The sequence below is a fragment of the Trachemys scripta genome, chromosome 4 (genome assembly GCF_013100865.1).
Source record: "Trachemys scripta elegans isolate TJP31775 chromosome 4, CAS_Tse_1.0, whole genome shotgun sequence".
Lineage (NCBI taxonomy): Eukaryota > Metazoa > Chordata > Testudines > Emydidae > Trachemys > Trachemys scripta.
In genome coordinates, this window is record NC_048301.1 from 136,400,393 (window position 1) to 136,428,370 (window position 27,978).

A 27,978-nucleotide genomic window follows, 5' to 3' on the forward strand; every position below is an offset into this window, starting at 1 on the left:
AATGTCATCTCTTGCCTGTTCTTATGAGGTTTAAGGAAGAATGTGGGAAGACGGATGGGTTAGTTGAGGTGGAATGAAGAAGGGACTTTAGGTAAGAATCTAGGGTGGGATCTCAGAGTGACCTTGTTCTTAAGAAAAATCATATATGGTGGGTCTGCCATCAGGGTTCCTGTTTCTCTGACATGCCTCTTGGGTATGATGGCTACTAGAAAGGCTACTTTCATGGAAAGGTGTACTGGTGAACATGTAGCCAAAGGTTCAAACAGGGCAGTCGTCAGAGATCAAAGCACTAGGGTGAGGTCCCACGGAGGAGCTGGGACTATGGGTTCTGGGTAGAGGTTACGAATGCCCTACAGGAATCTTTTAGTAGTTGGGTGTGCAAAGACTGAAACGCTATCCATCTTGTGGAGGAAGGTTGTAATTGCTGCCAGGTGTACTTGTAATGAATTCATTGAGAGACCCAATTTCTTATGGTAAAGTATGTAGTCCAGGACTACAGGCAGGGTAGAATTGGTGGCTTCGATTTGTTTGTTTAGACACCATGTGTGGAATCTCTTCTATTTGTGGAGGTATGACAAGCGTATAGTTGGCAAGAAGTCTTTAACTTCCTCAGAGCAGATCATCTCCTCGACTTGGAACCATTGAGGAGCAAGGCTCTCAGGTGGAGTGTCTCCAGGTTCAAGTGCAGAGTGTGAACTTTGTCCTGAGAGAGGTGATTTGGAAAAAATGGAAGGATTTGTGGAGGGTATACTGACATCTGTTTTAAGTATGGATACCATGTTGCCTGGGCCACGCTGGGACTACCAGGATGATTTTGACTTGATAGATCTTCATTTTGTTTATGACTCTGGGCAGTAGAGGGATGGGAGGGAAGGCGTACAGGAGAGGTGCGTCCCATCAGATAAGAAATGCATCTCCTCTGGATTCTGGTCCCAGACCTGCTCTGGAGCAAAACATTGGACATTTGCTGTTCCAGCTCGTGGCAAATAGGTCTATTGAGGGGAACCCCCATTGTTGGAGTATGCTCTGAATCACAGAGGTGTTTATTTCCCACTCGTGGTCATGCAAGAACTTTTGGCTTAGCATATCCACAGTTATGTTCTGAGATCCTGGTAGGTATGTGGCTGATATGTTGATGTTGTGTTGGATGTACCATGTCCACAACTTTATGGCCTCTGTGCATAGGGAGCGTGACCTCACTCCTCCTTGTCTGTTTATATGGAACATGCAGGCCACATTGTCCGTCATGATCTGCATGGTTTTGTTTTCAATTAGAGTCATGAAATGCTCGCAGTTCCAGAATGTAGATGTGAACTGTTGATTCTGAAGAAGATATACCCTATCCTATACTGTGAGACTGTCTAAGTGGGAACCCCATCGCAGTAGGGAGGTATCCATTGTAATTATCATTTCAGGGGGAGGCCATAGGAAGGGGACGCCTGCGCACACGTTTTGCAGGTGAGTCCACCATTGTAGTGAGTCCTTGACCTTCGCTAGCATGCTTAGGACTTTGTTCAGTCTGTATTTGTGTGGGATATACATTGTCCTGAGGCAAGCCTGCAGGCAGTGCATGCATAGTTTGGCATGATTTACGACATATGTGGTTGCTGCCATGTGTCCTAGTAGATGAAGGCAGATCCTGGCAGATACCCGTGGACTGTGTATTGTGGTATTGATCAGGTTTGTCAGGATGACGAATCTCTGAGGTAGTAGTGATGCTTTCACTCCTATAAAGTTTAGGTGGGCCCCAATAAGGTACAGTTGTTGGACTGGTGTTACTGTTGACTTTTGATGGTTTATTTGTAGACTGAGAGCTGTCAAAAGTGACACTGTTTTTTGTGTGGCTTTGAGTAGACAATTGTCTAAATATGTGTATATCATGACCCCTTGCTTGCGTAGGTGGGCAACCACCACTGCTAGAACTTTGAAGACACTCAAAGGGCCGTGCAGAGGCCAAAGGGTAGTACTGTGTATTAGAAGTGGTCCTGTCCCCATATAAATCAGCTGAATCTCCTGTATGCTGGGTGTATGACCACATGAAAATATGAGTCTTGTATGCAAACCCATCCCCACGCTCCAACGCAGGCATTATTGTTGCTAAAGCAACCATCCTGAATCATTCTGTTTTGATTAATTTGTTTAGTTTCCTGAGATCAAGAATGGGTTTCGATCCCCAGACTACTGTGTTAAAAAACAATGGGAATAGAAGCCCTTCCCTCTGTGTTGTACCAGCACTAGTTCTACTGTGCCAAGTTGCAGGAGGTGTTCTATTTCCTGTCTCAAGAGTGACTTACGAGAGGGGTCCCTGAGACGGACTGGGGGGAGGGTGGGTGGGAGGTTGGAGAGGAACTGGATTGTCTTGATAAACCCTAGTACCTATCTGTCAGAAGTAATGATATGCCAGACTGGGCAGAATGGTACCAGACGGTCTGTAAACGGATGGTTAATGGAGTATGGTGTTAGCAACAATGGTTGGGGGAGTTCTATTAAGCCCTCAACCAAACCTTAAAATTTGGGGTTTAGTGGTCAGTTGCTGTGATGCAGCGAATAATTTGATCTTCGTTTGAGTGGTCTTTGCCTATGATCTTTGAGGATCATGCTGTCTCTGGTTGTGTGTGTATGGAGCCTGTCTAGGACGTTGTGATGTGTAATACCTGCCCAGTTTGCGTTTAGTTGCAGGTGAATAGATGCCTAGAGATGTAAAAGTGGCTCTCGAGTCCTTTAAGGAGTGGAATGACTCATCAGTCTTTCCAGCAAACAGCTTCGGACCCTCGAAAGGAAGGTCCTCTACAGTAGAATCATAGAATCATAGAATATCAGGGTTGGAAGGGACCTCAGGAGGTCATCTAGTCCAACCCCCTGCTCAAAGCAGGATCAATTCCCAACTAAATTATCTCAGCCAGGGGTTTGTCAAGCCTGACTTTAAAAACCCCTAAGGAAGGAGATTCCACCACCTCCCTAGATAACCCATTCTAGTGCTTCACCACCCTCCTAGTGAAAAAGTTTTTCCTAATATCCAACCTAAACCTCCCCCACTGCAACTTGAGACCATTACTCCTTCTTCTGTCATCTGCTACCACTGAGAACAGTCTAGATCCATCCTCTTTGGAACCCCCTTTCAGGTAGTTGAAAGCAGCTATCAAATCCCCCCTCATTCTCTTCTGGAGACTAAACAATCCCAGTTCCCTCAGCCTCTCCTCATAAGTCATGTGCTCCAGACCCCTAATCTTTTTTGTTGCCCTCTTTCCAATTTTTCCACATCCTTCTTGTAGTGTGGGGCCCAAAACTGGACACAATACTCCAGATGAGCTTTTTCCACATCCTCTGTTACTAGGTTGCCTCCCTCATTCAGTAAGGGGCCCACACTTTCCTTGACTTTCTTCTTGTTGCTAACATATCTGAAGAAACCCTTCTTGTTACTCTTAACATCTCTTGCTAGGTGCAACTCCAAGTGTGATTTGGCCTTCCTGATTTCACTCCTGCATGCCTGAGCAATATTTTTATACTCCTCCCTGGTCATTTGTCCAGTCTTCCACTTCTTGTAAGCTTTTTTGCATTTAAGGTCAGCAAGGATTTCACTGTTAAGCCAAGTTGGACTCTTTCAAATTTTTCCACATCCTTCTTGTAATGTGGGGCCCAAAACTGGACACAGTACTCTAGATGAGGCCTCACCAATGTCGAATAGTCGCTTGATCTGCTGGCAATGCCCCTACTTATACAGCCCAAAATGCCGTTAGCCTTCTTGGCAACAAGGGCACACTGTTGACTCATATCCAGCTTCTCCTCCACTGTAACGCCTAGGTCCTTTTCTGCAGAACTGCTTCCTAGCCATTCGGTCCCTAGTCTGTAACAGTGAATGGCCAATGGCTCTGCAATCACATCCGCCAACTCCTTTAGCACCCTCGGCTGCAGTGCAACCGGCCCCACGGACTTGTGCTCGTCCAGTTTTTCTAAATAGTCCCGAACCACTTCTTTCTCCACAGAGGGCTGGTCATCTTCTCCCCATACTGTGCTGCCCAGTGCAGTAGTCTGGGAGCTGACCTTGTTCGTGAAGACAGGCAAAAAAAGCATTGAGTACATTAGCTTTTTCCACATTCTCGGTCACTAGGTTGCCTCCCTCATTCAGTAAGGGGCCCACACTTTCCTTGACTTTCTTCTTGTTGCTAACATACCTGAAGAAACCCTTCTTGTTACTCTTAACATCTCTTGCTAGTTGCAACTCCAAGTGTGATTTGGCCTCTGCATGCCTGAGCAATATTTTTATACTCCTCCCTGGTCATTTGTCCAATCTTCCACTTCTTGTAAGCTTCTTTTTTGTGTTTAAAATCAGCAAGGATTTCACTGTTAAGCTCTTCTCTCTCTTCGTTAGATGGAGCCCATCTCTGCCTAGCACTCCTCCTTCTTGGAACACCATCCTGTGGTCGAAGAATCCAAAGCCTTCTCTCCAACACCACCTGCATAGTCATTCGTTGACTTCCATGATTCGACGGTCTCTACCCAGGCCTTTTCCCTGCACAGGGAGGATGGACGAGAACACCACTTGTGCCTCAAACTCCTTTATCCTTCTTCCCAGAGCCACATAGTCTGCAGTGATCCGCTCAAGGTCATTCTTGGTAGTATCATTGGTGTCCACGTGGAGAAGCAGGAAGGGGTAGCGATCCGAGGGCTTGATGAGTCTCGGCATTAGATTGCATCTCCCCTGGAAACCCCGACAAGTGCAGTCAGGAGGCCCAGCACATTACTATGGTGGTTGCGATGGCCCTCGCAATGATGCCTGGAGGGCTGTCCCCTATGAGAGCCCAAAGGGCCCCCCCCGCATGGTCGCCGCTGCCCCCCCCCGCCTCAGCCCCGAGCCGCCCCAATGCCCCCGGCCCCAGCACCCCAGAGTGCCGGGCGGGCAGTGTGGCCCCCAGTGCCCACAGCTCTGGCAGCATGGCCCCAGCATCCTCAGCCCCGGGCAGTGTGAGCACCAGCCCCAGCCACTCCCTGGCCACAGGCCAGCCCTAGCCCCAGCCTGGGCCACGGGAATAGAGCAGGAAGCAGGAGGGACCCTGGCGGTGGAGCACAGGCGGGACCATGCCTGGCTGTTTGGGGAGGCTCAGTCTCCCCTGGCCTGTAATACCCGCTGCCCATGTACCAGGCTCCTAGTATTGGTGTACAGGCAATTATACAATTTATTTTCTTCATGCCCTTTGGTTCCTTGATTAATTTGTTCTCAACATCTAGATTCTGTGTTAAATGAGTGCTCATATCTCCCCTCTTTTTACCCTCCCCTTTTGCTATAAATTTAACACTCTCCTGACTACTCTAGCCAGCCTGTCTCCCATGGAGATTGGTTCCCCTTCTATTGAGGTGCAGGCCATCCAAACAATACATCCCCCTTTCCCCACAGAAGGTGCATCAGTGTTTCACAAAACCAAAACCCTCCACCCTACAACACTCTCTTAGCCAGCACTCATTTTTATTGTACCATGAGTAGGGCTACGACTTTGTCATGGAGGTCATGGAAGTCATGGAATCCGTGACTTCCAGAGACCTCGTGACTTGAGCCCCCGGCACCTTGGAGCTGTATGGGCCCAGCTACCGCCACCCCGGCGTCTGGGAACTGCCAGGCCGAGCTCCCAGCTGCAGGGGGTGGCAGGGGTGCCATGCAGCTCTCAGCAGCAATGGGCAGCGGGGCCATTCTGCAGCTCCCAGCTGCTGTGGGTAGTGGAGCCCCTGGGAGCTCCAGGCTGCTGCAGGCAGCAGAGCCCCCGGAGCTCCCAGACGCCATGGGTGGCATGGGTGCTCCGCAGCTCCCAGTCCTGTGAGTGACCCGGAGCAGGGAGCCACTGCGGCCAGCAGGGGTGCCCCAGAGCTCCGAGCCAGAGCCACCAAAGGTGGCGGGGGTGCCCCAAGATTGGAGCCAGCGGTGGTGTGGGGAGCCTGCAGCTCCCTATTTAGTCACGCATATTTTTAGTAAAAATCACGGACAGGTTATAGAATCATACTATCATAGAATCTCAGGGTTGTAAGGGACTTCAGGAGGTCATCCAGTCCAACCCCCTGCTCAAATTAGACAAATTAGAGGATTGGGCCAAAAAAAACCTGACGAGGTTCAACAAGGACAAGTGCAGAGTCCTGCACTTAGGACGGAAGAATCCTATGCACTGCTACAGACTAGGGACCGAATGGCTAGGTAGCAGTTCTGCAGAAAAGGACCTAGGGGTCACAGTGGACGAGAAGCTGGATATGAGTCAACAGTGTGCTCTTGTTGCCAAAAAGGCTAATGGCATTTTGGGCTGTATAAGTAGGGGCATTGCCAGCAGATCGAGGGACGTGATCGTTCCCCTTTATTCGACATTGGTGAGGCCTCATCTGGAGTAATGTGTCCAGTTTTGGGCCCCACACTACAAGAAGGATGTGGAAAAATTGGAAAGAGTCCAGCGGAGGGCAACAAAAAAGATTAGGGGTCTGGAGCACATGACTTATGAGGAGAGACTGAGGGAACTGGGATTGTTTAGTCTCCAGAAGAGAAGAATGAGGGGGGATTTGACAGCTGTTTTCAACTACCTGAAGGGGGATTCCAAAGATGATGGAGCTCGGCTGTTCTCAGTGGTGGCAGATGACAGAACAAGGAGCAATGGTCTCAAGTTGCAGGGCAGGAGGTCTAGGTTGGATATTAGGAAACACTATTTCACTAGGAGGGTGGTGAAGCACTGGAATGGGTTACCTAGGGAGGCGGTGGAATCTCCTTCCTTGGAGGTTTTTGAGGCCCGGCTTGACAAAGCCCTGGCTGAGATGATTTAGTTGGGAATTGGTCCTGCTTTGAGCAGGGGGTTGGACTAGATGACCTCCTGAGGTCCCTTCCAACCCTGATATTCTATGATTCAAAGCAAGACCAATCCCCAACTAAATCATCCCAGTCAGGGCTTTGTCAAGCCTGACCTTAAAAACCTCTAAGGAAGGAGATTCCACCGCCTCCCTAGGTAACCCATTCCAGTGCTTCACCACCCTCCTAATGAAAAAGTTTTTCCTAATATCCAACCTAAACCTCCCCCACTGAAACGTGAGATCATTACTCCTTGTTCTGTCGTCTACGACCACTGAGAACAGTCTAGATCCATCCCCTTTGGAACCCCCTTTCAGGTAGTTGAAAGCAGCTATCAAATCCCCCCTCATTCTTCTCTTCTGGAGACTAAATAATCCCAGTTCCCTCAGCCTCTCCTCATAAATCAGGGGTCAGCAATCTACGGCACGCGGCGCCCGCCGCCACTCTGGCGTTTCCGCCGCCAGCTCCTGCCAGCAGGGGTCCTACCGCCGGTCCCACTCAGCGCCCACTGCTGGCCTGGGTGAAGGAACCCCAGGCTGGCAGCAGGCTGAGACCCCGGCTGGCAGGATCCAGCGGCCGGAACCCCAAAGCAGCGGCGGGCTGAGCCGCTCAGTCGTTGCTCTGGGGTTCTGGCTGCTGGCCCCTTGCCAGGCGGGGTGCCCGCCGCAGCCCCACTCACCTTGCTTCCGGTTGGAGTTCCAGCGCAGGCCCCCTGCCAGGCAGGCTCCAAGCCTCTGGCCCTGCTCAGCCCTACCAGCCACCAGCTCCACTCACCTCAGCTGCTGATCTGGGGTTCCAGCCACTGACTTCCTGCCAGCTGGGGTCTGGATCTCCAGCCTTGCTCAGCCTGCTTTCCGGCCTGGAGTCCCAGCAGGCTACCCTGGGCTCTGCTCCTGGCCTTGGATCAGTGCTCTGCAGCCTCCCCGCTGTGGCCCACTCTCCCCAGCCTGGGACAGTGAGGGTTGCACACGAGGCAAAAGGGGTTCAGCTCAGCACCCCCATCTTAAAAATTGCTTATATCAGACCACGCTGCGTTTGACCTTGTGCCTGCCTTCTATCGCCATTTTTTTTCCCACTGAGAGTTGAAGGGAGCATTTGACAAAATGGCAGCTCCTAAGAAAGCGAAGCTAAATGTCCGATCATTTCAGCCTGCTTGGACGGATGCATTTGGATTTATTGAAAAGAAGGGCTGTGCTATTTGTGCTTTCTGTTATGAAAGTGTTGTTTGTTGCACATCAAGTGTTTGACGACATTTTGAAATGAAGCACGAGAAAACCTTTCTTGATGAAGCAGACAAGAATGAATCGATCAAAAAGGCAGTAGCAGCCTATGAGAAGCAAAGCAGTGTTTTTAAAAGCTTAAGTGTAAGTAAAAATCAAGCTACAAAAGGAAGGTACAAGATTGCACAGTGCATTGCAAAAAACGGAAAGCCGTTTACAGATGGGGAATATATAAAAAGTTTTTCTCAGCAGTTCAAAGGTTTTGTTCAATGATTTGCAAAATAAAGATACAATCATATCTTGAATAAAAGAACTGCCCAACTCTGCCAGAACAGTTGAGAGACACATAAGTGAAATGGCAGAAAACATTAAGGAAATGCAGTGACTGCATTGAAAGACATAGTAGTGTTTAGTGTTGCAGTTGATGGGAGCGTGGATATAAACGACGTACCACGTTTTGCAGTTGTTGCAAGATATTGTGCTTCCGATGAAATCCAAGAGGAACTTTGTTGCCTAAAACCCCTGCATGGCACAACAAAGGGGGAAGATATACTGGAAAGTTCTGTAAACCATTTTGAAGAACAAGGAGTTGACATCAGAAAAATATTTTGTGTGACAACAGATGGTGCTCCTGCCATGGTCGGAAAACAGAAGGGATTTGTAAAGTTACTTGAAGATCAAATTGGCCGTCCAACAGTCAAATTTCACTGTAACATCCATCAAGAAAACCTGTGTGCTAAAATTTCTAATTCAGAGCTTAATTATGTTATGAATACAGTGGTGCGAATTGTGAATTTCCTTGTTGCTCAATCTGATTTGACACACAGACAATTTCAAACACTGCTAGAAGAGATGGACAATGCTTATAACGACATCCCGCTTCACAGCAACATTCGGTGGCTAAGTCGTGGCAAAGTTTTGGTGCGCTTTGTAAACTGTTTTGATGCAATCAAGGCCTTTTTATCGGAAAAAAAACAAAACGACCCCGAACTGGATGATGACAAATGGCTGTGTAAGCTCATTTTTCTAACTGATATCACCGCTCACCTAAACGAACTCAACCTCTGTCTCCAGGGTGCAGGGCAAACAGTTCTGGATCTTTATGAAGCCTGGAAAGCATTTGTTGTGAAACTAGCAGTTTTTCCCAGGGATATTCAAACTTCTACTTTCTGCTACTTCCAAATCATAAAAGAGCTATCGACTCATTGCAGTGTCAATGTCAATGAGATTAGAAAGTACATGCAAGAACTGGAATGAGAATTTTCTGACAGATTTCAAGATTTCCAGCGATTTGGCCTAATGCATTCTTTTCTAATTAAACCTGAAAAGTTCAACGAAAGTGACTTGGATTTGTCTGTATTTCAGTGGATGGGTGTTGAAGATTTCGAAATGTAACTCATTCAGTTAAAAAGCTCAGAATTGTGGACATCAAAGTTTGTGGATCTGCGGAGCACACTTGAAGCTACCGAGAGAGATCATGGGGCCTCTATTCTGACCTGCTGGACATCCCTGCCAGTGAAATTTAACTGTTTGAAGAAAATTGCATTTGCAATACTTTCAGCATTTGGATCCACATACCTGTGTGAACAGGTATTTTCACACATGAAATCTGTCCTCTGTCCCTCTCAGAGCTAGTTAACAAGTGATCACTCAGAAGCCTGTGTGCAGCTTAAAGTATCCAAATACGTACCAGACATTGGAAAACTCAGCAAGGAAAAGCAAGGGCAAGGATCACACTAAACTAATAAGATCTGCATTTTAATTTAATTTTAAATAAAGCTTCTGAAACATTTTGAAAACCTTGTTTACTTTACATATAACAGTAGTTTGGTTATATAATATATAGACTTATAGAGAGACCTTTTAAAAAACGTTAAAATGTATTACTGGCACGCAAAGCCTTAAATTAGTTATAAAGTGGTTATAAATGAAGACTCAGCACACCACTTCTGAAAGGTTGCCGACTCATCATAAGTCATGTGCTCCAGACCCCTAATCATTTCTGTTGCCTTCTGCTGGACTCTTTCCAATTTTTCCACATCCTTCTTGTAGTGTGGGGCCCAAAACTGGATCCAGTACTCCAGATTAGGCCTCACCAATGCCGAAAAGAGGGGAATGATCACGTCCCTCGATCTGCTGGCAATGCTCCCACTTATACAGCCCAAAATGCCGTTAGCCTTCTTGGCAACAAGGGCACACTATTGACTCATATCCAGCTAGATATGTAACCTCATCCACTGTAACCCCGAGGTCCTTTTCTGTAAGTCACGGGCAATAAAGAAAAATTAACAGAAGCCCATGACCTATCCGTGACTTTTACTAAAAATATGCGTGACAAAATCTTAGCCTTACCCATGAGTGAAGGAAACCAGAAGATTGCTTCTTCTTCAGCATGCTTCCAGTTACCTGAACTCATCTATTATCTGCCAGATATCCCACAATGCAGTTTCATTAGTGCCAATATGACCCAACACCAATGGATCTTTGTCCATCAACTTCAGAAGTCTATCCAATCTTAGAGTGATGTCTCATGTCTTTGCTCCAGGAAGGCAGCATACTGTCCTGTTCTCTGCCTGTTCCTTGTAGAGCGTTCTTTCTATTCATGTAAGCATTGAATCCCCAACAAGGATCATCAGTCTTCCGTGAACAGTTGGAGAACTATTTGTGGACAAGCTTGCTTTTCTTACAGGTCGGGCTGAGCTGCCATCCACATGGATGTCCCATACATTTTTCCATTCCCTTGGACCATCTGTATTTTGAGAGGTATCTTTCACAATTTCCACATTGAGGACCTGGTATCAATTGCAAACTTCTAGCTGTATGGAATTCCTCCGGTGCTCTTTTCTCTGGTAGTTATAGCCTGCCCATCCTCGTCTGTCTCCACCCATGAAGAATGCTGACATGATATCTTGCCTCTGGTGGTTATGAACTACCAGACCTTTTATCTAATTTTCTCTCTCTCAAACTTTTTGGTGGCCAGCTCCTTTCTTCTTTGATCCTGGGGTACTGATGTTTCTTGAACCTGGCTGCCTAGAAACTCCTCAGCTTCTCTAATTCTCAGTAGCATCTACTTCCCCCTCCAATCCAAGAATCATTTCCTCCAGCACAGCCACTAACTTACTCTCCATGCATAGGAAGTCCCTTCTGATGCCAGGAAGGAAAAAAAACATGGCACATCTGTTTCAAGTCACGATCACTGTTCCATCGCTCGCAGTCCTGAAATCACATGTACAGCTGGACCTTGAAGGAGAGCCTCTCTAAACTGACCTTAAAACTCTTCTGTTAGTTGCCTCTGTTTGTGTCTCTCAAGTTCACCTAGCAAATGACTTTTTATACCAAGTCTCTTTGTTTAGCTCAGCTCAGTTCTGCCCCTCACCACCAAGGAGAGATTAACCACTCAGAAAGGTCAAACAGTGGGGTTGAACAAAGCTCCAAGAGTCAGAGCCTCAGGCACCAACACACAGATCTGTCTCAGCTGCTTATTCAGGGGCAGCTTTGCAGCCCATACTCAGAAAGCAGACAGACAACCCACAGACTGACCAAATGCGCCACTCACCAAGTCCCATTACCTCCAAGTATGGAGTCTGCAGCTACACCCTCCAAAATTCTCCTCTTAGCGTCATCTGTTAAACCTCATATTTCAGGGCTTAAGCCAAAATCTACGTAAAGGGTTTGGAGGAGACATAAAAACTGCAAGCTGGATCAGACCTCAGGTCCAGCTATCTAGTCCAGTATCCAGTCTCCTATAGTGGCCAGTACCAGATGATCCAGATACTTAAGAGTAGGATATAAAAAAAACCCAGTAGGCGGATATGAGATAGTCTGCCCCCCACATTGATCTCTAATAGTTGGAGATTAGTTAAAGATCTGAATCAAGTTGTCTGGAGTGGCTCACAACCGTGAGTGCCAACCTCAAGGCAGACTGTTAAGAAGCAGGGCACAAGGCCCAAATTGTTTGTGTGTTCCATAATTATATTTCACCAACCAAGTATCAAGTGTGAACTCCTCAAGCACTATAACAACCTTGACATGGAGTTACAAACAGTTCCCTTGGTTTACTTCAGTCTATCTTGCCACTGAAGCAAACTTTCCTTTTTGACAGATAGTCCCTGATACCAAAAAGCACAATAATATTCAGGTTACTCCCAGTCTCAAAGGACCAGTCACTTACCCCAGTCAAGTGCATAATAGACCTCTCACCAAAGACAACACTTGTAGCCAGTGCTATAATAAACTAACTAAAGATTTATTAATTGGGGTGAAACCAAAAAAGAGTTATTTACAAGGTTAAAGCAAGTTAACTAACACACACACACGAGTTACAGTCTTAGGTTCCAAAAAGTAATAGAAGCTGCTGTAATGTGCAAGCTTTATATATTCTTTAGAGCTAACCCAAGCTAAGCAGCTTGGAGATCCTTTGTTTATGCTTAGAAATATCACCCTCTCCAAATTCCAGGCAGCATAGTGATACAGCTCCTTCTGGTCAAGGATTTTTATTCCCTTCCCCCAGAGTTCAAACTGTGATGGGATGAGGGTTTGTGCACATCCCCTCTTCATGGGTGTGCGGAGGGGAGCAACAAACAAAGTATTTTTCCACTGATGTTTCACAACGGTTTGTCTGTTGTCTATAGGCCTTCTTTTGCTGGCCAGGAAGTGACACCTCTTATGGTAAACTAGAATTTCACACTTGGTAATGATGCTCTGCTGACTGGGGGGCTTCCAGTTTCACAGCAAACACTTTTATAGTTACAAAGCACACACTTAAGTATTACCTTATAATGTGGGATACAGCTATTATAAATTAGATTAACGCAGGCAGCAACTCACTAGCATTTCATAAAGTCCAAACACTAAGCACAGTCTTATAAACTTAGTATCTATTTTAACAATGCTAACACACAGGGGAGCCAGACTGGTTTCCAGCTATGTATGTGTGAGTGTCAGAGAGACCTAGGCATGAGCTGGCACCTGGTCTGCCAGCGTCACAATCTGAAACACATGATTTAACATAGCTTCCAAGATATTTTATTAACAAGCTTGGAAGGACTAACTATCTTTTGACAGCGTGGATACCAGAACTGAACAGAGTATCCAGTAATGCCATCATAGTAATAGTAATAACACCTCACTTACTTCTAGTCAATACACTCTTCTATTCAACATACCCTTGTTTATACATCAAAATATTGCATGTTGACACATAAGGCCTAAAGCTTAAGCATATATCACAACTACACTAAAGAACTCCCATAAAGCCTTGCAAGTAACGTTAAGAGAGAGAGACACACACACAATGGAATTTTACTAGTTTGATTTGTTTTAAAGTAAAAGAACATAATATACTCTTATAACCTATTTTAAGTTGTTTTTCTACTATGCTAAAAACCACAAGAAAGAGATAAGTGTTGTAGGTGAATAGAAGTTCCAACTGCAAAAGGGAAAAATGAAGTAGTTGGCAAAAAAAATGTTTTCAGCTTATATTCAGTTGTATTGGTCATTGTTTTCATGGAAATATAATGCACAACAGAATGTTTAAACCATGCAGTCAACAAGTTCCTCTTTGCTAGTGATTGGATAATAAGTTACACAGTTAGTTGTAAATTGTAATATAAGAAAAATAAGTAATGTATAAAAAAACCTACAGATTGCAAACCAAATCAGACCAGAGCAAATGGACAGGCTTGGTAACCACAGTTTGGTAAGTTTTGCCTTTCCGTGTGCCTACTGACACATTTTTAGTTAAGGTAAGTTGACTTCATAAACCGAGTTGAGCTGGCTATTCAATGACTTATCATTCAGTGCATAAACCAATGCTTATACAGATTGGCTCTCTTAGGTACCTCATCAAAATGGGAGGTCATGATAATTATCCACCTGACCACTAACTCATTTTCTGAGTCATTGCTTTCCAAAATATGGGCCCACCCCCCAATTCCTATAAGAGTAATCTTCATTATTGGTTCCTAGATATACGACCTTGCATTTAGCTGTATTAAAAACACATGTTGTTCAGGTGAATCCAGATTAACCAGGCAATCCAGATCACTCAGTAAAACTGACCTGTTAATCCTTCTTTACCAGCATTTTTTTATTTTCTTCTGAGACATTGTGATGGGATGTACAAACCCCACACTGGGCAACAAGGGGTTAAGGGATCATTTTGGGCTCACCCAGACTTGCCCCGACACACCTGCAACAAATGCTCCTTCTGCTGGAGGAATTAAAAGGCAGGGAATTAGCTAATTGGGTGGCAGAGCTGGAGGTGAGCAGACCTGCAGCCCACAGCTCCTGCAGAGCAGAGGGAAGCCTAAGTGTCTGACACAGCTACCTAAAAGGGTGCTCCCTGAAGGAAGAGTGGACCCACCCCAAAGACAAGCAGCAACGGAAGTATCCTCTGGATGTTGGACTTTGGTAACCCCCTTTATTTATTGTGGTTTGGTGGCACCTTAAAGACTAACAGATTTATTTGGGCATAAGCTTTCGTGAGTAAAAACCTCACTTCTTCAGATGTGGTTTGGGTTTCCCCACCATAGGAAAGCCTTGGACTAAGCTGACCCTGAGAGGGTGGACGAGAGGAAGAAGCCCATGGAGGACAGTCTTAAGCAGCATTAATTGCCAGACTACTGGTAGCCCAAAGGGCTCTGGGTCAGAGCCCAGTGGAGTAGGAGGGCTCAGGCTCCCCTCCCCACAACCACCTTGGCAGTCAGGAGTGGCAGCCGTGACCATTAGGCCATGCTTCCCAAGAGAGGTCCGTTACAAATTGGTGGAGAATGTGGGAAACACCCCACCTCTGAGAGAAGGGGAGACTGACTGACCTAGGCAGCCAAATCACCTGATGTAGAATAAGATGGGCTGGTAGGCCATCAGAGATGGAGTCAGAACGGTTGCTGAAATGGATGACTGAGAACCAGCAGGCAGAGCAACAGCAACAGCTCCTGCAGCAAATGGCCGCCCAGCAACAGCAACTGGTTCAGGACTTAGCGGCCCAGAAACAGGAACAGCAGCAAAGGTTAGTTCAACAAGTTGTGGCATTAATGAAGCCCCAAGGGTCCCCCGGAACTTCTCCATTGGGGGGCCTGGGACCAAGCCCAGGAACCCCACCAGTACCCATGAAGCTCACAAAGATGGGCCCTGAGGATGACCCCGAGGCTTTTCTGATGACATTTGAGCAGGTGGCGATGGCTGCCCAACGGCCCTCTGACCAGCACAGGCCGTAAACCAAGGACTGGATGCAGAGACCACCCAAGACTACCCTCAGGTCAGAGCAGCCATCTTGGACTACCTCAACATTACTGAGGAGACCTTCTGTCAGAGGTTCCGCGGAGAGAGGTACCCTCCAGGGGCTCAACCCCGGGTTGTCACCCAGAAACTGCAAGATCTATGTTGGAAGTGACTAAAGCCAGAAGGGCGGCCTGGAGTAGAGGTGGCCAAACTCATCCTGGTGGAGAAGTTTGACCAAATCCTCCCAAACGGGGGCAGGGCCTGGGTGTTCAGACATCAACCAGAGTCACTTACCTATGCTGTGTGACTGATGGAAAACTATCTGGCAGCTGAGACAGCTCTAACTCCTGCATCTGAGCCGTTGCTTGACGCCAGAGATACCCCTCGACAGAAGGGGGAAGCCAACCAGGGAAGACAGAAGCTACACAGAGTGCCCCAGCCTATCAGGGCCCTCAAGCCCAGGGCTGGGAACCCGGGAGAAACCCCAGGCCCCCCAACCTCAGCCCGAACATAAAGCCTGGGGTCCCCAAGGGACTTCCCCACCCAAAAGCCAGGAAGGGTGGGGGGCCAAGAATCTGGGGGAAGACATCCCCAGAGGCCCAGTTCCCAACCAGCAGTCCTGGGGCTAAATATGGGGGCCTGTTTCTCCTGTGGGCATCAGGGATACCATTATCAGGAATGCCCCTATATGGACTGCAACTCTGGGCAAGTATGGATGGCAGAGAGCCGTGCCTGGAAGCGCACCCCAGCAAAGGTAACAGTTCCTGTACAAATAAATGGGACCGAGGTAGTAGGTCTAGGCCTAAACTCTGCGTGTGGGCAAACTTTGGTCCGGGATGACATGGTCCCCTACCCTGAAGCCCCCAGGGAGACCATCTCCCTGCAGTGCATTTATGGGGATTTATGGTTGCCCTGGGTAGAGGTCACCACAGGGGACACCACTAAGCCCCCCTCATAGTAGGGCTAGCCCTATCCCTAGCCTACCACATTATCTTAGGTCAGGATTGGGAACACTTCTCCGACATATTGAGGGAATGTAGAACTGCTCCCAGGAACCCGGAGGAAGCGCCTGAGGGAACCAGAGTAGGAAGGGAACCCCGGCCTGTGACACTGGCTGGAGTAGATTAGGAGCGGGACCTAGAGAAAGTGCTGCCGGAAGATCCTCCTAATGAGGAGACATTACAAACCCCACTCTGGGAAGGGGACTTACTGACCCAAGAGACTGATTTCGTGAAGGACCAGAGGGAAGATGAGACCTTGAGCCATGCATATGAACAACTTCCAGTGGTTAAAAGTGAGGTCGTAGATCCCCACCGGGTTGTGCAATACCCTCAAAGACCATTGGACGGGAAAAATTTGGTCACAACTCCTCATCCCTCGGTCGCATCGATGAGAAGTCATGCGACTGGCCCATACCATCTCCTCTGCAGGCCACCTTGGACAGGAGAAAACTTTGGCCCAGATCTTCTGACTTGGCGTACATCAAGAAGTTAAAAACTTCTGCAACTCCTGCCCTGAATGCCAGCTAGTTGGGCCAAAAGGTGGGGGGAAAGCCCCTTTTATCCCTCTCCCAGTCATCAATGTCCCCTTCAAATGCATTGGTATAGACCTTGTTGGTCCCCTGGAAAAAAGTGCCGCCAGATACAAACATCTATTGTTGATAGTCGATTATGCTACTCGCTATCCTGATGCAATCCCACTACATAACACCAATGCAAAGACTATTGCCATGGAACTACTGAAAGTCTTTGCTCAAGTAGGCGTTCCCAAGGAGATTCTCACCGACCAAGACACAAACTTCATGTTCCGCTTGATGAAAAAAGTCTGTGTCAATTTATCACCTGCAACTGGATGGCCTGGTTGAACACTTCAACTGAACCCTGAAGCAGATGCTAAAAATCTTTATGTCAGAAAACCTGCGTCATTGGGATCAACTGATCCCCCCTCCTGTTTGCCATTCAGGAAGTCCCACAAACCCCCTTGGCAGTCAGGAGTTACAGCCGTGACCACTAGGCCATGCTCCCCAAGAGGACCATTACAGTCATTGATAAAGATATTGAATAGCATTGGGCCAAGAAGAGATTCTTAGGGAACTCCACTAGAAATGCCAGCACAAAATGGTGATTCTCCATTTATAATTACTTTCTGAGGTCTACCAGTCAGCCAGTACTTAACCCATCTAGTGTGCTTTCTTCATTTTGTGTATTGCTATTTTTTAAAATCAGAATATGGAGTAGTACATAGTCACTTCCCTTACAGAAATCTACATATGTCAATAGAACTGCCTTTGCCAATGAAACTTGTAATCTCATAAAAAAATCAAGTTTGTTTGACACAATTTAATTTCCATCAAACCATGTGGACTGGCATTAATTACACTGCCATCCTTTAAATCTTTAGTGACTGCATCTTCTATCAGCTTTTCCATTATTTGACCCAGCATCAATGTCTAGCTAAGTGGCCTATAGTTACCTAGGCCATCCTCTTTACACCTCTTGAATACTATCCTCTTGAACTTTCCCAGCATTCCAAGGATTTGTTGTCCAGTTCTGGTGTCCTCACTTAAAAAAAAATAGAGGCTGACAAATTTAACTGGGGTCAGAAAATACTACAAGAATGAGTAGAGGTCTGGAAAACTGCCTTAGGCCTGGTCTACACTACAGGGTTAGAGCGAATTTAACCGCGTTAGGTCGACCTAAAGGGCTCTTAAAATCGACTGTTGTACTCCTCCCTGGCGAGGGGAGTAGCGCTAAAATTGACTTTGCTGGGTCGAATTTGGGGTAGTGCGGATGCAAATCGACAGTATTGGCCTCCGGGAGCTATCTCAGAGTGTTCCATTGCTGGAGAGCACTTTGAACTCTGATGCACTAGCCAGGTACACAGGAAAAGCCCCCAGAATCGTAGAGCATAGAATGTTTCTATGCTCCCCCTATCATCTCTGTCCCTGAGGTTATCGCAGATTAGAAGGCGAAAAAAACGCACTAGTGATGACATGTTTTCTGAGCTCATGCAGTCCTCCCACACTGATAGGGCACAGCTGAATGCATAGAGGCATTCAGTGGCAGAGGACAGCAAAGAATTAAGTGAGTGCGAAGAGCGGAGGCAGGATGCAATGCTGAGGCTAATGGGGGAGCAAACGGACATGATCAAGCATCTGTTGGAGCTGCAGGAAAGTCAACAAAAGCACAGACCCCCGCTGCATCCACTGTATAACCGCCTCCCCTCCTCCCCATGTTCTATAGCCTCCACACCCATATGCCCAAGAACGCAGTGGGGATGAGGCTCTGGGCACCCAGCCACTCCACTACACAGGATGGCCCAAGCAACAGAAGGCTGTCATTCAAACAGTTTGATTTTTAGTGTGGCTACAATAAGCAATGTGGTCTTGTCCTTCCCTTCTCCCCCACCCCACCCGGGCTACCTTGTCCGTTATCTCATTTTTTTTTTAATTAATAAAGAAAGAATGCATGGTTTCAAAACAATGGTTACTTTATTTCGAAGGGGGGAGGGTGGTTGGCTTACAGGGAATTAAAATCAACAAAGGGGGCGGGTTTGCATCAAGGAGAAACACACACAACTGTCACACTGAAGCCTGGCCAGTCATGAAACTGGTTTTCAAAGCTTTTCTGATGCACAATGTGCCTTGCTGTGCTCTTCTAATAGCCCTGGTGTCTGGCGCGAAACGATTGTCCGCTCTTGCTTTCACGGAGGGAGGGACGACTGACGACATGTACCCAAAACCACCCAAGACAATCTTTTTGTCCCATCAGGCATTGGGAGCTTAACCCAGAATTCCAGTGGGCAGCGGAGACTGCGGGAACTGTGGGATAGCTACCCACAGTGCACCGTTCCATAAGTCAATGCTAGCGAGGACACACTCCGACGACTTAATGCGCTTAGTGTGGACATACGCAATCAACTACATAAAATTGATTTCTAAAAATTGACTTCTATAAAATCAACCTAATTTTGTAGTGTAGACATACCCTTACTGTTAGATATTACAGAAGCTCAGGGAATTTAGTTTATCCAAGAAAAGATTAAGAGGTGACTTGATCACAGCCTATAAATATCCTCATGGAAAGAAGGGCTGTAATCTAGCAGACAAAAGCATAACAAGATCCAAAAGTTGGAAGCTCAATCTAGACAAATTCAGGCTAAAAAGAAGACATACATTTTTACTAGTAATGATAATTAACCATTGGAACAATATATCTACAGATGACATGGATTCTTCATCACCTGAAGTTTTAAAACTAGGACAGGACTGGGTGTCTAATAGCACAGGCCAGAGAATTTCACCAAGAGATTCCTGCATATCTTTGAGAAAATCTGCTCTAGGCTCAACCAGAAGTTATGAGCTGGATGCAGGAATCACTTGGTGAAACTCTGGTCTGTGCCATGCAGATGATCAGCCTAGATGTACACAAAGGTTCAAACCATACTTGGTTTTTCCAACTGAAAGGAAAAACTGAAGCTGAAATCAAATATGCACACAGCGGAAACAAAGAAATATTCAGTTTCCTACTAAGTATGTATGAAATTACACTCTGAGGAAACAACAATGCAATCTGAAATAGAAAACGTAAAATTATGTAAAAACACCAAGAGGAAGTGCTGTATTGTTGTGATTCAGAGCTTACCTCTTCCCAGCATGTTAGCTCTTTGTCCTGTAGGCCAATTGTCCACATATCATTTAACCTAGATTATATGAAAACAATATCAAATTTAAGTTTCTTTAGGTTGGTTATTTTTAGTTTGTGAAGTTGTAATGAACAAAGACATTAGTCAGCAGTGACAACAGTCTCAACCTCAGAAGCATTCCCCATTCTCAAATGCAGCAGGAATTCCTTAGCCTAGAGACTGTTGCTTTAGCCAGTGCCACAAAAGCTACTAATAGACTCAAGATTTTAGCACCTTTCAGGATCATCACACGTAAACCCAGAACAGTATTACAGCACCAGTCTCGTTGCTTTTGTGCTACAATGAACAACTTCATAACAGCTTTGCTCAGAGCTTGAGGATTTGGGCTGCTAACCTGTGAGATTTTAACTGAAATCCTCCTTTTTACTGTTCTGCTCTCTCCTTCCTTTCCATCCCCCACTGGCAACTCCAGACCCTGACCACAGGGATTAGTGATGTGGCCAAACCCTACCTAAAGAACATTTTAGATGAAGAACCCACTACCCCATCACTCTATTGGCATGCCCAAATCTGACTATGCTGCTCTCAATACCAGTAAGCCCCAGCCTCTCAGGAATGTTCCCTTCCCTGATGTTTGTCAGCCTAAGGACTCATGTTCCTCAGTGAGATGCTAATAACATGGTCACATTAAGCTGTTAGAGAGCCCTCATTCCTGGTTCTGCCCAGCCAATCTTCTTGCAGCCATCCTGGAGACTCCTGGGAATAGGTCTCCTACCTAGGAACTGAGTAACTCCTCAAAATGATCTGTTCTTCTCATCACCTCACCCAGAAAAAAGGCTCCCATTAGAGTTAAGAAAATCCAGAGACACCTCCAGAGACACCTCCTCCTTTACCTGACTCATCTCCCAGTGACTCTGACTCAGTACCTCACTCCAGGTTTTCATATATATATATATATATATAAAAATAAGTTCATCAGTAAGGTAAATAAAGGCTGGAGATACGGACGGGGAAAACCCGAGGGTTCTGACTCCTCCGCTAAAGCTCTCACTAAGAAAAATCAGAACAACAGGGTACTTACTTTGCCAATCCTCAATTCCTTAGAAGAGACAGTGGCTACTGAATGGCTTAGTGGCAATGAAAAAAAATCTGTGCTTATTCTGAGCTGTACCAAAACATTAAGGAAAAGCATAGTACCTTTAGTTGGGTCCCTAAGGGTATGTCTACACTGCAGTTAAACATTTGTGGCTGGCCTGTGCAGACATTCGGGCTCGGGCTGGAGCCGTTCCCTCCTTGGGGGGACCCGGAGCTTGGGCAAGCCCAAGTGAGCTAACATGGACAAGCCATAGGGGTTTAACTGCTATGTCTAAACTGCAATGTAAGCCCAGGATTATGGGATTCAAGTCAGATGACGCTAGGTTGCAGAATCCAGGGCTTGAACATCTACACTGATTGTTAACTCTACATTAAGAATTTTCAAACCTGAGCTCAAGCCTAGGGTTCTGGGGTCCACACTACAGCATGCAGACTCGAGTCAAACCAACCATATCCCAGACTTAAAATCACAGAATCATAGAAGATTCCTAGTGCTCGCCCAAAATCTGGCTGCTCTAGCCTTTGACCTTGGTGCACTGTGGGAAACTTGACTGCCCACCCTGCACATTACAGGAAGTTTGAACAGCTGGTCAACACATCCTGATGAGGTGTCAGTGTGCTCCCAACTGCCGGAGCCAGCAACATGGAGGATGCACCTTCAGAAGAAATTCTCTTGCTTGCACTTTCATGCCTATGTCAGTAAATGGGCAGCGCTTCCATGAGACACTGGAGGACATTTCGATGGTATTTAGTGACCCACCAGAGGCACCAGACAGAGCTTATGTTGGAGCAGCAGAAGGAGGATGCAGACATGGCATGATGTTGCTCATGACACTAATTACAGCCACTGATAACCCCTATGTAAATCAGCACTTCTGAAGCAGAGCTATATGCACAGACTACTGGGATTACATTGTCATGCAGACCTGGGATGAGCAGAAGCAAGTCTTTTTTTTTTTTTTTTGCACAAAGAAAGCTACATTTCTGGAGCTTTGTGAGCAGCTTGCCCCAACCCTCCAGCATAAAGATACGCACATGACGGCAGTCATCTCAGTCCAGAAGCAGGTTGCTATAACTATCTGGAAGTTGGCTACCCCAGACTGCTACAGGTCCGTTGCCAACCAGTTTTGGTGTTGGAAAGTCAACTGTGGGTAAAGTGGTTGCAGAGGTTTCTGAGGCAATCAGATATGTGGTTTACCCCATGGTGGCAGGCATAAAAGATATTCCTGAAGTAACTGCTGGCTTTGAGAGAATGGGGTTTCCAAACTGCACCTGGGTCACTGATGGACTCATGTACTCACAGTTTGCTCTCCTCAAGGAGCACGTAAACCATAAACTGTAATACTCATAATAGTTATGCAAGCCCTCGTGGAACACAGATTTATGAATGTCAATGTAGGTTGCACTGGGAAAGTTCATGATGACAGGTTTTTTTGCCAATCGGAGGTCTACATTCATGGACAGGCTGGGACACTATTCCCACCAAATGACATTGTCATAAATGGAGTTACTGTTCCCACAGTTATTCTGGGGGCCCCTGCATACCCTCCTTTGCTTTGGCTTATGAAACTGTATCCAGATTTAAGAGATTCTGGCAAAAGACAGTTTAATTACACTCTTAGCGGGTGTAGAATGGTTGTTATTGGCAGACTGAAATCCCGTCAGAGACGTTTACAGACCCATTTGGATGCCACATCACTGTGGCTTGTTGAAGATATAGGTGAGTCATTTACCCCTGAATGGATTTATGACAGCAAGTGATCACTGAATTGCTACACTCAGCCAGAAAGTGCACTCACCACAGCTAGAGCTGGATGCACCTGGGCAACAGAAGTCCAGGATGCTTTGTGCTCTCACTTTATGGAGGTGCATGGGCCAATGGCAGAGGGGAAATAGTACCTTTATGAATATTCCTGTGGGGGGTAGGGATGGGGCTCATTGATTTGGGGAGTAGGGTTCAGAGCTTGGGGAGGTGTAAGGGGTTGATTCCCATGCAATGTATTTATGCATGACATAACCACTTGTGAAATGGTGGAAGGGGGATTCACAGTATGGATTGGTGTAAGGAAGTGATCACAGAATCATAGAATATCAGCGTTGGAAGGGACCTCAGGAGGTCATCTAGTCCAATCCCCTGCTCAAAGCAGGACCAATCCCCAACTGAATCATCTCAGCCAGGGCTTTGTCAAGCCTGACCTTAAAATCCTCTAAGGATTGAGATTCCACCACCTCCCTAGGTAACCCATTCTAGTGCTTCACCACCCTCCTAGTGAAAAAGTTTTTCCTAATTATCCAACCTAAACCTCCCCCACTGCAACTTGAGACCATTACTCCTTCTTCTGTCATCTGCTACCACTGAGAACAGTCTAGATCCATCCTCTTTGGAACCCTTTTCAGGTAGCTGAAAGCAGCTATCAAATCCCTCCTCATTCTTCTCTTCTGCAGACTAAATAATCCCAGTTCCCTCAGCCTCTCCTCATAAGTCATGTGCTCCCCTAATCATTTTTGTTGCCCTCCAATGGACACTTTCCAATTTTTCCACATCCTTCTTGTAGTCTGGGGCCCAAAACTGGACAGTACTCCAGATGAGACCTCACCAATGCCAAATAGAGGGGAATGATCACATCCCTCAATTGATTGAAGTATGGATTGATGTAGATAACTTTATGGAGGAATTGGGTTTGTATACTAATTCCTAATTATCCCTGATCATGTGTTTACCCCTATTATTTTAAATACACATTGTATGATGTGATGCAGTGACAGCAATAAACTTTCTTGATGACAGAAATTTTTTTATTTATAAACATATATTAGAAAAATACAACATTCACCCATTGCCAGGCAGGCCAGCTGCCATTACCACACCAAAGCACCAGTAAAACAGAACCTTAAAGGAAAAAACAAAAGCAAAAAAAATAAGTGCATGAATAAGTGGAAACAATGAAACCATGTACAAGACAGAAACTCCTTACCGTTGCATGTCCCTTGACTCCCCATTCTCCTTTCCCCCAATAACCACGCACTTGGCCCGGGGGGAAGAGGGTGGAGGCAACCACGTGAGAGGCAGTTCCAAGTTGTTTCTGGGCTGCATCACAGGATACCGTGCAGGGGACTCAGGCCATGGTATGGGTGATGCAGCAGGAGCCTCTATTCTTGTGGCTATTAGTGATTTTAGCCTCTCAAACAGCTCTTCCTGCTGAGCTCTGTCTGCCTCCCTTAGCTACTGTTCCTTTTCCAGGAACTGCAAAGCAAGTCCCTGCTTCCACGCTGAAAATCTATCCTCAAGCTGTGTAGCCAGCATGAGCCTTTCCCATTGCCTCTTGTCATGCCTTTCCTCTAGCCGTAAGTCCCTCTGTCTTTGGTACTGGACCTGCTTGTTGGCCCTGTCCAGAACTTCAACCATAAGTTCATCACAGAATCGCTTCCTCTTGGAACGGTCTGTGAAGGCACATTAGCCCAAGCTTCTGCTAGTGTGGGCAAACTGGGGAGGTACGGCAACCAGTAGAGGTTGGAAAACAGCCAACATACCAGAGCTCCACAGCCATCCTCCTTATTCTCCATTTCTGGACAAAATTTCAAACCCTACGCAAATCTGGCACAAATGATCTTGTCACCTATGGACTACATGTAACTGAAATGGACTAGATATGTAAATGGAACACATTTTGACCTTCCACCCCCCCCACCCTCCCAGTTCACTGTTTCCAGGTGGCTCATTACACCATTGGATGGTTACAGAATGTTGTACTTACAGGCATGGCAATGTATTATTTTAAGCAAAAATCTGTGCCTTCTCAAATAAAAGTTCACTTTCAAGGTGTTTTTAATGTTTGCATTTCCTGGTCACCAATTTGAATTCCATGTGGTGCGGGGGGGGGGCCAAGGGGGGAACCAAGCCACTGGTGGGATACAGTCTGCCATTAGCAGATACATGCTGCTAGCTGGGCCTTTAACAACTTTTGCATTAGCTCATAAAACAAAAATCCTTCCCATTACTGTATTAAACATTAAAATGGAGTCAGAAACTTACTGGGCTCAGGTACAGCTTCTGTCCTTTCCGTGTCTGCTGCAGGCTGCTCCTCACGGGAGTGAGGGGGATATCAAGCAGCTCCTCTGACTACAGCCCCAGGATCTGCTGCTGCTGCTCCAAAGCCTCTTTTGGGACTAGTTTCAGCAATTAAGTCACTTCAACTGTGTTTATTTGGCACCTGCTACTGGCTCCCATCAGTCCCCACACTGGATTCTGGGGCCAGAAGAGCCCCATCCCAGCTGCATCATGCAGCACCATTGCCAAACTCATCATAAAACGGGCATGTCAGCAAGTTGCCCAAGGTGCAGTTTTGGTCCCTGGTCTTCTTGTACTCAGTCCTGAGCCACTTAATCCACTCCTTGCACTGGTCACCAGTCCAGTAAATTTGCAACGCTGCCAGATTCTTTGCTATTTGCTGGTATGCAGGGTCATTCCTAGTAATTTTAGTAAAGTCAACTGTTTTCTGGCCTCACACCAGAGATTTCCCAAAATTTGTCTGTGCTCCCATGACCATGAAGCAGCACACTCTGCAAAAGACTTGTGTTCAGTCTTCACTGCAAACACAGAAGGCTCTCTGAAGGCGTGTTTGCAGCTTGGTGTTAAGAAGACAATGGAGGGTTAAACACTGACTGACCAGGCTGCTGCACTACATCAAGGTGGGCTGCTTCCATCTTCCTGGAGTTGATGGCCCATGAGACTGTGGGATACTTTTGGCAGACACCCAGGACCTGAGTCAGGCGGGTTTCATCTAGCCCGCAAAGCAACAGGGCTTGAACCCTGGGTCTCAGCTAGATTCTGACCTAAACCCTCCAGCTCCACAGGGTCCTAGGACCAAGCCCAAGTCTGTGAGATGTGTGTATAGACGGAAGGGGGGTTTGGGCTCGGGCTCATGCCTAAATCTGAGCCCAGGCTTACATTGCAATGTAGACGTATCCTATGTGGCTCTGTTTGCTACAACATCCTGTGCTTCCCTGTTATGACTTCAGGCATAACCATCACATACATAAATGAAATCACAGTGTTTTAAAGCTATATTTGGATTTTTTTATTTGGTCATAGAAATGTCGTGTTTGATTTGTTTTTAATTAAATCACAAGGGAACTACCCATGAATCCTAGCTTCACTCTATAGCATCCAGGTAGAGACAGAAGTTCTCCAAGAGGTCTCGCATTGGACTGCTTCAGCTCACCACTGTCTGCTCTGCGCAGGTCTGCTGCAGCCTTAACAACTCCACTCAGTCTGCCACTGTCACGCCACTCTGATGCCTCCTTAGAACTGCTTCAGTCTTCTACTGTCTGCTCAGCAAAAGATGCTCAAAGCAGTTTAAGTTTCTGGGTTGAGATGTCTCCTCTACTTCCTACATTTGGTTACTGATGGCCGATTAAGACTCTGAATAACTGCTTCCCCTTAACCACCATGGGCTCGACTGAGTTCACTATTTTTTTAAATAGGAACACCACAACATCCAGTGCAAATAGCTACAGTGTGACTGGGGTGCAACCTGGAAATAGGGTATTCCTGTGCCTCCTTCATTCTCCAACCTGGGCTGTCTCTCACAATGCTTTGCCAGTGACAAGCAGTAAACCTGTCCAGGAGCTGTTAACACTCAGCACAACAGCATGTGGAGCCTCACACCCAGATAGATTGCATGAATGCTCCCAGAGCCACTCACAAATCACACAAAGAAAGGCACCAGCCGATTCCCCCCAGCTCCCCAGCCTTACACCCCAGAGCTGTACTGTCTTGCCCTGGTCATAAGCCTGGCCAGTGTAAGTTTATTACCCAGTCTGCCCCTCTCTCAATGTGGAGAGGTCATGCACTAGCCTTTGTAACCTGAGCTGAGATTTCCCAAGCACTTTACCTAAAACAATATGTTTTGGTTGAAGTATAAAACAGATTTATTAACTACAAAAATATAGATTTAAGTGATTATAAGTGATAGGCATAAAAGATCAGAGATAGTTACCAAAGAATATAAGAGATAAGTGCACAATCTAAATCTTAAACCTTATTATAGTATTTAGATCAAGCAATTTTCTCACCCACTGGATGTTACAGTTCTTAATACACAGACCTCTCCCTTAACCCTGGACTAGTCTTCTCGGTTGAAGCTGTCATCTTCTCAGTGTTCTTGTTGCTTCCAGCATAGGTGGGGGAGGAGAAAGGCAAAAGCATGATGCCATTGTCTCTATTTTATATTTTTAGTCCATGTGCCTAGAAGACACTTGCCCAGAGTCACTGGGTTGAGCAATCCCCCGGCGTAGTCTTGTGCTACTGAGTACGGAGATGAGCAGTCCCCATTGTGTGGTGCTTGCACAACTGTCATTGAATTGTAAATCCCTTGATTACAACTCCCCTGCTGATTAATGGTTGTTGAATGCCCTCCTGGGTGGGGATCACCTCCTTCATATGTCACTAGCAAACATACAGCATATTTCAGTAACAATCATACAGCAAAATCTCAAAAATTCATACACAGTAATGATATTCCATACAAAGCATGCCATGTAAGATACCGTATGAAAGGTCATAATCTGCTGAAACTTATTGTTCTCTCCAAATATGTATATCAAAGTGGGTTCTACTGCCTCACACCTTGAATACTGCATGCAGATCTGGTCACCCCATCTCAAAAAAAAAAAAATTGGAATTGGAAAAGTTTCAGAAAAGGGCAACAAAAATGATTAGGGGTATGGAACAGCTTCCATATGAACAGATAATAAATTGACTGAGGCTGTTCATCTTAGTAAAGAGAAGACTAAGGAAGGATATGATAGAGGTCTATAAAATCATGACTGGTGTGGAAAAAGTAAATAAGGAAGTGTTATTTACCCCTTCTCATAACACAAGAACTAGAGGTCACCAAATGAAATTAATAGGCAGCAGGTTTAAAACAAACAAAAGAATGTTTTTCTTCATACAACGCACAGTCACTTTGTGGAACTCTTTGCCAG

At 46.1% G+C, this 27,978-nt stretch overlaps 1 protein-coding gene across 7 annotated transcripts in view; it reads right to left on the reverse strand.

Annotated features, from left to right (window-relative positions):
* Positions 1-27,978, reverse strand: part of LZTR1 (leucine zipper like transcription regulator 1) — a 263,713-nt gene that overhangs the window by 167,035 nt on the left and 68,700 nt on the right. For all 7 annotated transcript variants that reach the window (XR_004645414.1, XM_034767752.1, XM_034767754.1 and 4 more), the window contains exon 7: positions 19,896-19,953. Coding sequence is in view for 6 of the 7 variants with exons in the window: in XM_034767752.1 (XP_034623643.1) it covers positions 19,896-19,953 (58 nt within the window). In the remaining variant the exon portion in view is untranslated. The remainder of the gene's footprint in view (positions 1-19,895; positions 19,954-27,978) is intronic.